The 14,220-nt window shown below is 43.4% G+C and overlaps 1 protein-coding gene across 1 annotated transcript in view; it reads right to left on the minus strand.

Moving 5' to 3' along the window:
- LOC137428036 (receptor-type tyrosine-protein phosphatase H) overlaps positions 1-14,220 on the minus strand; it is a 329,265-nt gene that overhangs the window by 34,056 nt on the left and 280,989 nt on the right. Inside the window, exons 24-25 of the mRNA XM_078777499.1 lie at positions 10,498-10,574; positions 5,520-5,654 (exon numbers count right to left, since the gene is read on the minus strand). Coding sequence (XP_078633625.1) covers positions 5,520-5,654; positions 10,498-10,574 — 212 coding nt within the window. The remainder of the gene's footprint in view (positions 1-5,519; positions 5,655-10,497; positions 10,575-14,220) is intronic.

A 14,220-nucleotide genomic window follows, 5' to 3' on the forward strand; every position in this document is an offset into this window, starting at 1 on the left:
GACCGAGAGACATGGAGACATCGAGAGAACTGTGGGAGGGAGAGGGCTTTGGGGGGAAGGCATGGGATGGGGGGGGGGGGGGGTGGGAGAGGTATAAAACATATGGACACTGCCAAGACTTCCAGGAAAGAAGTTGGAATTTCAAACAAGGTGGATCTGGGGTGAATTAGTGGGGGTAGAAAAGATCAAGGTTTTGGATGGGGGAAGATAAGAGATGGTGGTGAACAGCTGTTTTGAAGACCTGGAGGGAGGAGTGTGATTGAAGTGAGTGTGGGAGTTTGTTCCAGAGGCGGGAGAAAAGAGGAATGAAAGAGTGAAAGTGAGCAGAAAGCCGAGATTTCGGCAGTTTAACCATCAGAGGGTGGCTGGCAGATCTTGTGCGACCTGTAGGAATATTTGGGGGACAGAGCACAGAGAGAGCTGGGGGAGCAAGGCCGGAGAGGAGTCGGTAGAAGACAGAAAGACCACCTACCTGCCTGCGGTGATTGAGTGAAAGGCCCTCAGAGATAGCTTCATCGCGGGAGATTCCAATGATTCTGAAAGCTTTGGATTCAACAGCGTGAAGCCGAGCCAGGTGTGAGGCAGGAGCACCAGCCCATAGGGGAGAACAGTATTCCATTGAGCTGCGGATGAAAGCCTTGTATGTGGTGAGGAGCTCAGGTGTGCCTAGGAAGGACTTCGCACGACGGAGGATGCCCAGTCGGCGACTGGCTTTGGAGGCCAGCTTGGAAATGTGGTTTTCCCAAGAAAGATCATGGCAGATGGTGAGACCCAAAAGCTTGAGCGACAGAACTTCTTGGAGAGGATTGTTGAGAAAGTAGATAGGAGGGTTGTCCAGTCGATCTTTTCGGAGAGACATAGTAAGAGTGTGAGATTTGTCAGGATTGAAAGACATGTTCCACATGTTTGACCAGTCTGTGATTTTGTCCAGGTCTTCAGAGAGTGAGGAGGCTGCAGACTGCCGATCTGAGGGAAGAGGAATTGGAGCAGCAGAGAGTGGAGTCATCAGCAAAGAGATACAGAGGATTTTCCAGAGAGTCGGAGAGATCATTGATAAAGACCAGAAAAAGCACAGGGCCCAGCACACTGCCTTGGGGAACTCCAGCCTGAACGGGAAGGGGAGATGAGAGAAATCCATTCAGGGCCACACGTTGACTACGACCAGAGAGGAAGTCCGCAAGCCATGCATGGAGATTTCCATGGATACCATAGGAGGAGAGTTTGGTGAGCAGAGCTGGGTGCCAGACCGTATCGAAGGCACGTGATATGTCAAGGGAGACAGCTCTGATTTCCTGTTTGGCATTGAGGACCTCCATCCATTGTTGAGACAGCAGAAGCAGCATGTCCAGAGTAGAGTGACCTGGTCTGAAACCAAATTGATGATCAGAGATCAAGCCATTGGAGAAGAGGAAAGATTTCATATCCGAAGCAATGATGGATTCCATGACTTTGCTGATAATTGGGAGCAGGCTGATTGGTCTGTAGTTGCAAGGATCTGTTTTTGCACCTTTTTTGTGTAAAGCGGTAATGTTTGCTGATTTCCAGGATGCTGGCAGATGACCTTGAGCAAAAGATAGGGTGAAAAGAACAGAGAGAGGGTGAGATAGAGCGGCAGAGCAGGATTTTAGGACCCGTGGGCTGATGCCATCTGGTCCAGTTGCAGAATCAGAGTCGAGGTTTGACAAAAACTCCTCCACCTTGTCAGGAGAGAAGGTCACAGAGTCCAGGAGCAGTTGGGTTCGACTGGGAAAGGTGGGAACAGAGAGAGATGGGTTTGGGACTAAGGATTTTGAGGCAAACACAGAGTTGAGGCATTCGGCTTTGTCACGTGCGATGTCAACTGTGTGGCCATTTGAGGTAAGGGAGGGGATGGAGGGGGAACAAACACCAGAAACGGATTTGACCAGACGCCACCAGGATTTGGAGGAAGGAGACAGGTTTGAGAGTTCATTCTTGAGTGAGGAGAGATAGTGCTTCCTGGCACTCCTGAGGGTAGACACACACTTGTTCCGAGCTTGGTGGAAGGAACTGAGATTTCCTTCAGTTGGATTAGCCTTCCAACAGGCAAAGGCAAGTTGTTTCAGGGCAACTGCCTCACCACAAGATTCAGTGTACCATGGATGAGAGGAAGGGTAAGACAACTGAAGGCGAGATGGGATAAATCTGTGCATGAGAGAGATCAGTTTGCTTTGGAAGAATTCCCAGGAAGAATTGATGTCAGAGGCAGTGGAGATGGGAGACCAATCCAGACGATTGATGGCTGCTTGAAGACCGTCCCAGTCGGCCTGAGTGAAATGCCAGACTCGTCGACGCTGAGGAGGCTCTCTGAGAATGGCCAGAGAGATGTCCACTTTGACAAGCACATGATCAGAAGAACCGATTGGAGCAGAAGAAGAGCAGCAAACATTAACAGGGAAGTTAGTCATAACCAAGTCTAGAAGAGAAGATACTCCATTGGCTGAGATCCGGGTCGGGAAATTGACAGATTGTGTCAATCCCAGTGAGTCACAGAAGTCCTTTGCTGAGGTGCCATGACTGGTGAGAGAGGAACCCACACCCATCCAGGTGGCATGATGACAATTGAAGTCACCACATATGAGGAAGAGAGAGTTGGGATGAGTGGATAGAAGTTGGTCCATGTTGTCAGACAGTGAAATGTAGATGGAGTCATCACTGTTTGGGGGACGGTACAGAACACATATGAACAAAAGGTGGGAGCGGAGAGGAAGCCGTAGCCAGAGGTACTCCTGGGGGTGAGGAGGAGAGAGGGCAGTGCAAGGAGAGTGAGGAAGAGAGTTTTTGATAAAGATAGCCACCCCACCACCAGGCCGAGGCTCAGGTCTATCATACCGGAGGAGGGAGTAACCAGGAAGAGATATTAAGGAATCAGAGACATCTTGAAGGAGGAAAGTCTCTGTTAAGCAGATCAGGTCTGGATTGTCAGAAGCAACCTGTATGGATAGATCAGTCAGGTTTGAGCGAAGGCCCCGGATGTTTGAGGTCCATACCGTTAATGAAGAGAGAGGGGGAGCATCGGGTACAGGACAGGGGAGGGGAGGAGTAGGGTAAGATGAAGGATGAGAGGGGGAGGTAGGGAGAGCAGTTGTTAGTGTGTCAGCGATTGCAGAAGAGTTCCAAGAAAGGGAAGGATGAGGAGGATGAAAGGTTTGAAGGTGAAAGGATGAGGCACAGTGAGGGGTTGTTTGAGGGGGGGCAGAGGAAAGAAGAAGGTTGGGGGGGGTGGAGGTATGAGATAGAAGGGAGACGAAGTGGGGAGGAGGCAGCTTTGAGGAGGAGGGGAGAGGAGGGAGAATTGGATAGGAATGGTATGGGGGGAGATTTGAATGGGAGGGGTTGGGGGGGAGTTTAGGAGGGGAAGGGCAAGGGGGGAGTTCAGGAGTGGAAGGGCAAGGGGGGAGTTCAGGAGTGGAGGGGTAGGGGGGGGAGTTTAAGAGTGGCGGGGCAAGGGGGGAGTTTAGGAGTGTAGGTGCAAGGGGAGGGATTTGGATGGGAGGGGCAAGAGGGGAGTTTAGAAAGTGGATGATTAATGAAAGACGAACATTGAAAACAAATTGGGTTTGTTGTGATTTTCAAGTTAGCAATCCGGTTCAGAATGATGGAGGAGGGATGGAATGAATGTGAATTTAGACCATGTAGTGAGGGAGACGTATAAGATATTGAATTTCTTTTTTTTGAGGTGGAATGAGTTGGAGAGGAAATTGAGAAAAGCCTTTTAAATAGGAAGAAAAACAGCGTGTTGTAAAATACCACTGAGTAAAACACTGAAGGGGAAAGGTTATACATATTTAAATAATATTTAAACAGAACCGTGAACAATCTTATGTGCACAAAAATACCAACGGGGGGAGAGCCGAGAGGGACCACCATGAGTCACGTGAAGGGCAAACGGTGGATGGCAAGGAGTTAATGGGGGCGGGGCGAACAGCACACCTGGACAGAAAATACAGGATGAGTCAACAGTACACGTGGAGAAAGGAAAATAAATGTTTTTGGTTTTTTTCTTGTTTGTTTGGTTTTTGGGGGGTGGGGGGGGGGGGGGGGGAGGGGGGAGGTGGGGATTTAGAACGTTAGACAGAGTATTATGTTCGGGGTAGAAGGGAAAAAAACTAAGAGCCAAGCAAAACACGATTAAGATAACAAACACCGACGGGGGTACAACTACAAGGCCGCACACGAGGAGCAGAACACGATTAAATAATTACAAGTTACAGGAAATTCAAACCAAAAGTAACTATAATCAAAACAATAACGCATGGACGATAAAATAACGAGTTGAAATTTGACAATCTATCTGGGGAAATGGGGAAGAAACACGTGGTCGAAGAACGAACGAACGAATAAGAATGAATAAACGAATGAGAACAGAGAAGGAAATGTTTTTTTTTGGGATTTTTTTGAGTTGTGATTTACACAAGGAAGAGGGCTATGGGGTGAAAAGATTGGGAAAACAGAGAACGAAAGTTATTGGATCACAAAAACACGGACCGCTGAGAGAAAAACAAAGCCTCAAGGTTGTACAGTGTTCACTGTACAACTACAAGGCCTCAAAACACGACCCGAATTAACACGATTATCAATACAGGTATGAAAGATTTGCACCGAAAATCTTCGTCGGGAGACAATATATATTCACCATAAAATAAAGTTATAACGAAAATACAAATGGGAACAATTACTTAACTTCGATTTCGATGGATAGCATGGAGAGCTGAGAATAAACTGAGAATATTTATATATATATATAATGTATATATATATATATTTATAAATATATATATATAAAGTTAAATATAAATAAATGTAAAAATAAATAAATAATAAAAATATACATAAATATAATATATCAATAATATAATATAATACATCAATAAAATTAATTTAATATAATATAATGTAATATAATGTATATAATAATATAATGATAATATAATATAATATATATGTAATAATAAATAATATATAAATAAATAATAATAATAAAATGTAAAATATAAATATAAAATGTAAAATATAAAAATTAATAAATGAAAAAAATGTAAAATATTAATAAAATGTAAAATGTAAAATATAAAAATTAATAAAAAAAAAAGAAAAAAAAGTTAAATATAAATAAATGTAAAAATAAATAAATAATAAAAAATATACATAAATAGAATATATCAATAATATAATATAATACATCAATAAAATTAATTTAATATAATATAATGTTAATATAATATAATATAATGTATAGAATAATATAATAATATAATGTACCTGTAATAATAAATATATAAATAATATATAAATAATAATAAAATAAATAAAAAAATGTAAAATATTAATAAAATGTAAAATGTAAAATATAAAAATTAATAAAATAAAAAATAAAAAAAAATAAAAAATGGAAAAATTCTGAAAAACCCTTAGGAGGAAAAAAATGATGATGGGAGGGAAACGGAAACCATGGAAACCATGGAAACAGATCAATGTTTGTAACACGTATCCAGACTTACTCGACCGGCCTCCACACACTGGGCCAGCATGACGATGGTGCTAACTTTCTTTTCCCATACCATCCGCCAGAAATCCACAACAGTATTGGGAAGAGGACCCTGGGAAGCAATGAACTCCCGCGGAGAAGAGAATCCCTGCAGAGATATCAGGAAGCATCACTTTGCAGTCTTTAACATCATTATTTTGCAAAATCACATGTGCATCCTTCACTAAACCACATCTGCATGGCTGCTGAAGCAATAAATGAGTAAGGTTTTAAACACATCAGAGAGTAGCGGCACCATTTTGCCTTTCATGATATAATATGTAAATATGCTTGAGCTCGGGTAGATCGAGGGGTTTTCCGGTACCGGGTGCAACCGGAAGTGATACGAGCGGCTTTGATTGGTCACGTTTTAGAATAAACGATTGACTCGGATTCCAAACGCCTTGGACGTCTTTTCCTTCCACCTTCAATTGATGACCCGATGTGATACAAATGGACGAACAAGGAGTTACAAAGGACCAACCATTCACTTGGAACAAACAAGCCGCCCCACATTTCCCCGTCGTTCAACCAGTTTCATCCATGGCAACGGTTTTGTTAAAGGTTCCGCCATTCTGGCCTAAGGAGCCGCAGCTGGGGTTTAAACAAGTCAAAGTGCTATTCGACCCCGGAACAGTGACGCAGTTCAAATACATTGTTGACTCCTTGTGACGACAATATGCGATGGAGGTGAGAGATATTTTACTTCAACCTCCAACAAGCAACCCGTACATGATTTTGAAGGCCGCGTTCAAAAACTGCACAACCCCCTCTGAGCACCTGTGCTTTCAACAAGTCCTTATAATCTAGGATTTAGGAGATCGAAGACCCACACAGCTACTATGTCACATGCAGCAGCCACCCGGTGGCCGCCATTACACCTTCGACCAGTCGCTCTTCCAGTTTCTCTTGCAACGTTTACCACCACACGTCCGCATGATACTTGCAGCGAACGCGGAGCTGGCACAACCCGCCACTGCGAATCTGGCCGATCATCTCATCGACATTGTTACACCGGCCGTGGCTAATGTGACCCCTCTGCCCCAGCACATCACACAGCTAATATATGAAATGGCGGACATTAAGAAACTCGCCATGGAGCTCCATGCTGTGCAACGCCAGTCGTGTCCATCTTTGTGTACGTCTTGTAGTAAGTTAAGGCGAGCCCACCGTACCTTGAGCTACTGGTCGCCTTCACCTTCCGTGAACACTTCCAGATAGGTGTTGACACCACGTGCCCTTTGGTGCAAATGCTAGTCAGTGTAGGGCACCATGAACCAACTACTGGTCACAGGTAAACGACAAGGCCCACAACTAATGGTGACAAGTTCACCTGGGCCATACGTCAGTTGCCTTCTTTTCCTCATGAATCGTAATAGTGGATTTCGTTTTCTTGTGGATACAGGGGCAGAGGTGGGCATAGTCCCACCCTCTGCTGCTGAATGGAAAATCGACAGGAATATTCACTGTTTTCAAAACAAAACAACAATATTCACAAAACAACCGACAACAGACAGACAGATGGACAACCCAAAAAGTGGTAACAAAACAACCGACAATGGACGACAACCGACAACGACAACCAACCGACAACCGACATACAGATGGACATGTGCAACCAAAAAAGTGGTAACAAAACAACAATAAGTTGTAGTAACAACAAAACAAAAACAACAAAAAGTGGTACAACTCTTACCTTCCCCTATCCAAAACCTTGATCTTTTCTACCCCCGCTAATTTCACCGCAAATCCACTTTTTTGAAATACCAACTGCTGTCCTGGAAGTCCTTGGTGTCCTTGTGTTTTATACTTCTCCCACCCCCCCCCCCCCTTCCCACGCCTCCTCCCCCCAAGCCCTCTCCCTCCCACACATTCCCGATGTCCCTGCTCTCAAATGTTGTGTTTGTGTACTTCCCCTTCTCTCCCCATCTTGTCCACTGCTCCCTCCTTTTATCTATTTTGTTTGTCTGTTTGATTTGTTTGTGAAATAAATGTTAGCTCTTTCACGAGCCTCGATTCTGTATACAAAAAACAAACAAACAAAAACAACAACAACAACAACCGACAACAGACAGAGCGATGAACAACCCAAAAAGTGGTAACAAAACAACCGACAACAGACAGACAGATGGACAACCCAAAAAGTGGTAACAAAACAACTGACAATGGACAGACAGATGTACAACCCAAAAACTGGGAACAAAACAACCGACAACAAACAGACAGATGTACAACCAAAAAAATGGTAAAAAAAACAACTGGCAACAGACAGAGAGATGAACAACCCAAAAAGTAACAAAACAACCGACAACAGACAGACAGATGGACAACCCAAAAAGTGGTAACAAACAACTGACAACAGACAGACGGACAACCCAAAACGTGGTAACAAAACAACCGACAACAGACAGACAGATGGACAACCCAAAAAGTGGTAACAAAACAATCGGCAACAGACAGACAGATGGACAACCCAAAAACTGGTAACAAAACAACCGACAACAAACAGACAGATGGACAACCCAAAAAGTGGTAACAAAACAACCGACAACAGACAGATAGATGGACAACCCAAAAAGTGGTAACAAAACAATCGGCAACAGACAGACAGATGGACAACCCAAAAACTGGTAACAAAACAACCGACAACAAACAGACAGATGGACAACCCTAAAAGTGGTAACAAAACAACCGACAACAGACAGATAGATGGACAACTCAAAAAGTGGTAACAAAACAACCGACAACAGACAGAGAGATGGACAACTCAAAAAGTGGTAACAAAACAACCGACAACAGACAGACAGATGGACAACCCAAAAACTGGTAACAAAACAACTGGCAACAGACAGACAGATGGACAACCCAAAATTGGTAACAAAACCAATGACAGACAGATGGATAACCCAAAAAGTGGTTACAAAACAACCAACAACAGACAGACAGATAGACAACCCAAAAAGTGGTAACAAAACAACTGACAATGGACAGACAGATGTACAACCCAAAAACTGGTGACAAAACAACTGACAGACAGATAGATGGACAACCCAAAAAGTGGTAACAACACAACCGACAACAGACAGACAGCTGGACAACCCAAAAACTGGTAACAAAACAACCGACAAAAGACAGACAGACAACCCAAAACGTGGTAACAAAACAACCGACAACAGACAGACAGATGGACAACCAAAAAAGTGGTAACAAAACAACGGACAACAGACAGATAGATGGACAACCCAAAAGGTGGTAACAAAACAACTGACAACAGACAGACAGATGGACAACCCAAAAAGTGGCAACAAAGCAACCAACAGATGGACAACCCAGAAAGTGGTAACAAACCAACAGATGGACAACCCAGAAAGTGGTAACAAAACAACCGACAACAGACAGGGAGATGGACAACCCAAAAACTGGTAACAGACAACCGACAACAGACAGAGAGATGGACAACTCAAAAAGTGGTAACAAAACAACTGACAACAGACAGAGAGATGGACAACCCAAAAACTGGTAACAGAACAACTGACAACAGACAGAGAGATGGACAACTCAAAAAGTGGTAACAAAACAACTGACAACAGACAGACAGATGGACAACCCAAAAAGTGGTAACAAAACAACCAACAACAGACAGAGAGATGGACAACCCAAAAACTGGTAACAAAACAACCGGCAACAGACAGACAGATGGACAACCCAAAAAGTGGGAACAAAACCACCGACAACAGACAGATGGACAACCCAAAAAGTGGGAACAAAACCACCGACAACAGACAGATGGACAACCCAAAAAGTGGTAACAAAACAACCAACAGATGGACAACCCAGAAAGTGGTAACAAAACAACCGACAACAGACAGAGAGATGGACAACCCAAAAACTGGTAATAAAACAACCGACAACAGACAGATAGATGGACAACCCAAAAAGTGGTAACAAAACAACCGACAATAGACAGAGAGATGGACAACCCAAAAACTGGTAACAAAACAACCGGCAACAGACAGACAGATGGACAACCCAAAAGTGGTAACAAAACCACCGACAGACAGATGGACAACCCAAAAAGTGGTAACAAAACCACCGACAACAGACAGATGGACAACCCAAAAAGTGGTAACAAAACCACTGACAACAGACAGATGGACAACCCAAAAGTGGTAACAAAACAACCAACAGACAGATGGACAACCCAAAAAGTGGTAACAAAACCACCGACAGACAGATGGACAACCCAAAAAGTGGTAACAAAACCACCGACAACAGACAGACAGATGGACAACCCAAAAACATAATGCCCCAGCCTTCAGCTGCGGAGGTGGAATTATTTACCGTATTAGCTCTGACATGTTACGGCTAACTCATGGTAACTTGATAAAACATATGCCGCACAACTTGGCCTACTTCCTACTCAGTCTCAGTTTGGATACAAGAAGGGAAACAATAATGCATTTGAGATTGTAAAAAAATGTTAAAGATTTCACATGAATTCTTCGAAAAAGACGAGAGCTCATCATGTGGTGATGAGCCACATCACCATCTGTCTCACTGGATGTCACATCTCACATCTCACTCACACACTGGGTATGATGAGGTGGAATTTTCTCTCGAGTTTTTCTTGTTCCCCTTTGACGAGGTGTTGGGCAACCATTTTTGTTCGCAGTGGAAGTTTTGGTCATTAAATAGCCTCCTGCTCTAGCTTGCTCTTTACTCTATCTCTCAAAGATTGTCTCGGCCTTTCTTCCACCTAATCCAAACACAGTACAGTCTTTTACAAGGATCTGTTCTACCTTCTGTACAATTTCCCATCATGACCCCAGCCACACATTCTGAGACTCTAAGGCACATAGAGGTTAATGCTGCGAAACAAGTGTAACTAAAAATAAAAAAATTATGAAACCAATAAAAATGCCACTTTTATTGTCAGAAGTAGAAGTTCTCACAGGGATGTAGCTTGCATTGATGTAATCTGAAGTTTCATCGTTGTCTTGAATCATCAGGCACACCCGACTACTGTCGTCTGCAAAGGTAAATTAGCACATGTCACATATTCACACCTCAAGGTGGCAAACTTAAGTTAGTGAGATCAATTTTGAGGTCAATAGTGGGTGATGCAATGTAATGGAAATGGGTAGGTTGATTTAGCATGTCCATCTCCTCCGAAATTTTAAACATTGTCCCAAATAGCAAACTTACTGTTATGGCCCAATGATAACAGCACCTCACAGAACCTCTCCTAATCCTACTGCCTGGCTTCTCATGCCGACCCTGTTTCTTACTAAAGGTGGAGGATGCAGGCAAGTTCCTGGTGCCTTAACATCGGGTGCTCCAGGCAGGTGGAGCTTGTTATTGTCATGTCGATATACCACCTGACCCACAACAAATTGCAACAAAAGGTTTCTCAGTGGTTTTCATCCCTACTGGGTATACTGATCAACAGAAAAAAAGTCTACCAAAATTTGACCTCCGGAAATGGGTTAAAACTGGGTCATTTCAAAGATGTCCGCCACCAGGCTTCAAAATCACTAAAACAGCTATAACTTCTTCAATAATTCTGATAGAAACATAATTGTTGGTTCTAGTCCATGGTTTTAAGGGGTGAGCAATCCACTGGTGTCATTTAATTTCAGATCTGGGCAGTATTTAACCATGTTAACCTGCAATCCAAGATGGCGGCAAAAATTCAAGACCTAAAAATCAATAAATTGTCCATTATATAATATATCCCCTATCTCGAAAGGCAATGATGTATGAATGATATGGTTGGGTCACTTTTGTGCATCTCTCATATGATAAACTAGACCGAGAGAATGCTGGGTCTAATGATAGATAAATATCTTTGAAACCCAATCCTGAGCAGGCCTGGATACAAATCTGCGACCTGGTGATCGGATGCTCAGTCCAATACCACTGAGGTACAGTCTCATCTACTTTTTTTTTCAGTTGTATTTCATTTCTGAATTTTGTTATTTGTAAATCCTAATTTTATAATCTTTGCTGTATAGATTGTATTTTTCATGTGTATCATGACAGATTTACAGTTGCAAGATGCTCAATATTAAACCTGCAAAACTTCATCTTTATGTCAAAAAATGCCCGTCAGTACCAAAATGACTGAACACCAGGTGTCACTGATATATTTATTCGTGGACATTACATAATGACAGTTTAGGTTACGTTTTCATCCAAGAATGTTCTGTCCATTACACTGCCTCAGTTCAGTCCTCATCACTGTCCTCTAGTTCCTCAGAGACTTGATTTAGCGGATTTCCACAACACGTCACTTGGCACGATCCACATGCAGACGTACATGGAAGCCCATTCTTTCTGCAGCTGCAACGGGGCGTACCACAAGCTGTGGTGCAGTTGCAGTGTATCATCTTCAGAAGAGTGTCTGGTGCAGCATTCATGGCAGTCATGATGGGTACGAATCGATTGTTTTCAAGTCCCCAGCCCCAGTCCAGAGGATCGAGGTCACTCTCCATCCCCATCCAAACCATGACCTGGTAGTACACTCGGAGACGATGAAACTTGGTGGCAGATTCCGTTGGGGGAAGACGTTCAGGTGTAACGAAAGACTTAGCAGCAGCGACCTTCTTGGTGAATATGTTGTAACGCATGGCTACCAGAGAACATTTGCTCTCCCCACCAAATATAACGGTCATCGCTTGGCTGCCAAGGTTCTCTATTTCAGCGAGGCTCACGCCTCTCAAAGTGAATGTATCTGCACACAACTCGAGGACTTGATCATCTTTCACGAGTTTCTGAAAGACTGATTTCTTCCCAACGCCATACACACGAGACGTTGAATCACATCCTGTGAAGGAGTGCAGGAATAATAGTTGGGTGCACAACTTATTCCCGAGAAGATGCTTCATCCGATTGATGTCGTATACTTTCAGATTGCTTCTTGACTGGTTGTCTGATCTGAAATATAGTGGTTTCCCATCTGCCATACAGTAATGGAGCAGAAGCATCAACAAATCCGTGTCCTCTCCGATTAGTGTGGTGGAATGCAGAATTGTGCTGTTTACTGCTGTCTTTGCAATGTCCACATCAGCGTTCCCTTCTGCCTGAATAACTGTGTAGCCCACTTCCTTCAGCTGATCACCTATTAAGGTGATCAGTTGTTGCTTGTTACTGCCGATGGATAGGAATTCATCTCTCTTTCCGTCAAATTCGGTTTCTCTGGTGAAGTCCACAGTCGGATAGCTGTTGGTTTGTCCCCGTCTCTGCTGAGTGTTATCTTTTATCGAAGGACCTGCACCATAGCCATCAAAGACAACAGTTTCTGCCCCATAGTGCTTTGTTGTGAAGTCCGCATATGCTCTGGCTATTTTGCCATACGTATCTCCCTTCTTCCACTTGAGGTTGTGCAGCAAGGATCCTCCATCAAGCACATACCTTTCAGTCTGAAGGTGTGCTGAAGGTATGGTGTCAGGTGCTCCTTCACACGCCAGTGCCTTGGTACAGTGGTCACTGACGGCTTGAGCCAGTTGAGGTTTGTCGGCCTTTCTCAAGATCTTGTTGTCCTCAAAGAGGGATGGTGGGTATGGACTGAGCTCAAAACTCATCACTTCCTCAAGTGACAAATCACCTGTCCGGGATACCACCAGGAATCGTTGGAACAGCAAGCTGGGATCGATGGTTCTGTCAGGAGCAACCTGGACAGCAGTTGAATTTCCCAGGGTCTTGGCTTTCTCTTTCCTCTTGATGGAGAAGGAAAACACAGGTTGTCCAATCATTCTCTCGATGATTTTGTTCCCAACAGATTCATATTCATGCACGTTGATGTCTTCGTTCGCCACGATACCATTGATGACATTTCTTAATGCAGGATCCGAGGAGAAGGGTGAAAATGCGTTCAGCTTTGTGCTCATCTTCGAGAGGTCGGATGTGTCTCTTTCAATTCTGGCACCAGTTGCTTCTTTATGCTGTTCGCTTGTTGCGTATGTGAGGTCATTGAAGTCCTGCATGGCGATGTTGACCTCAGATGTTAGGGGGGCTGACATTGTCCACAATGCTCGCTGTTCCTCTGTCATCTTACTGCCATGAGTCAAGCCGCCGGTGCTTTTTAGTGATCTCATGAGTGTTTGTTCAATGACTAGATCACAGCTGAGGCCTGCCCAAAACTGGTTTGTTTACCGGATCACATGGAAGCCATCTTGAAACTTCTCATACACATCTGGGTGTTTCCCCTGACATGGAGTACATCACATATAATTACCGGTAGGAGAAGACTGAAAACCCCTTTGTTAGAATTTGTTAAAGGTTGGGCGATTGACTAACAGGGATTTGATTATATACGGACAATTTATTGATTTTACGCACTTCATTTTTTGCCGCCATCTTGGATTGCAGGTTAACATGGTTAAATACTGCCCAGATCTGAAATTAAATGACACCAGTGGAATGCACACCCTTTAAAACCATGGACTAGAACCAACAATTATGTTTCTATCAGAATTATTGAAGAAGTTAGAGCTGTTTTAGTGATTTTGAAGCCCGGCGGCGGCCATCTTTGAAATGACCCAGTTTTAACCCATTTCCGGAGGTCAAATTTTGGTAGACTTTTTTTCTGTTGATCAGTATACCCAGTAGGGATGAAAACCACTGAGAAACCTTTTGTTGCAATTTGTTGTGGGTCAGGTGGTTGTTTGTCATAA

Source organism: Myxine glutinosa, chromosome 5 (genome assembly GCF_964187855.1).
Source record: "Myxine glutinosa chromosome 5, kmMyxGlut1.1, whole genome shotgun sequence".
Lineage (NCBI taxonomy): Eukaryota > Metazoa > Chordata > Myxini > Myxiniformes > Myxinidae > Myxine > Myxine glutinosa.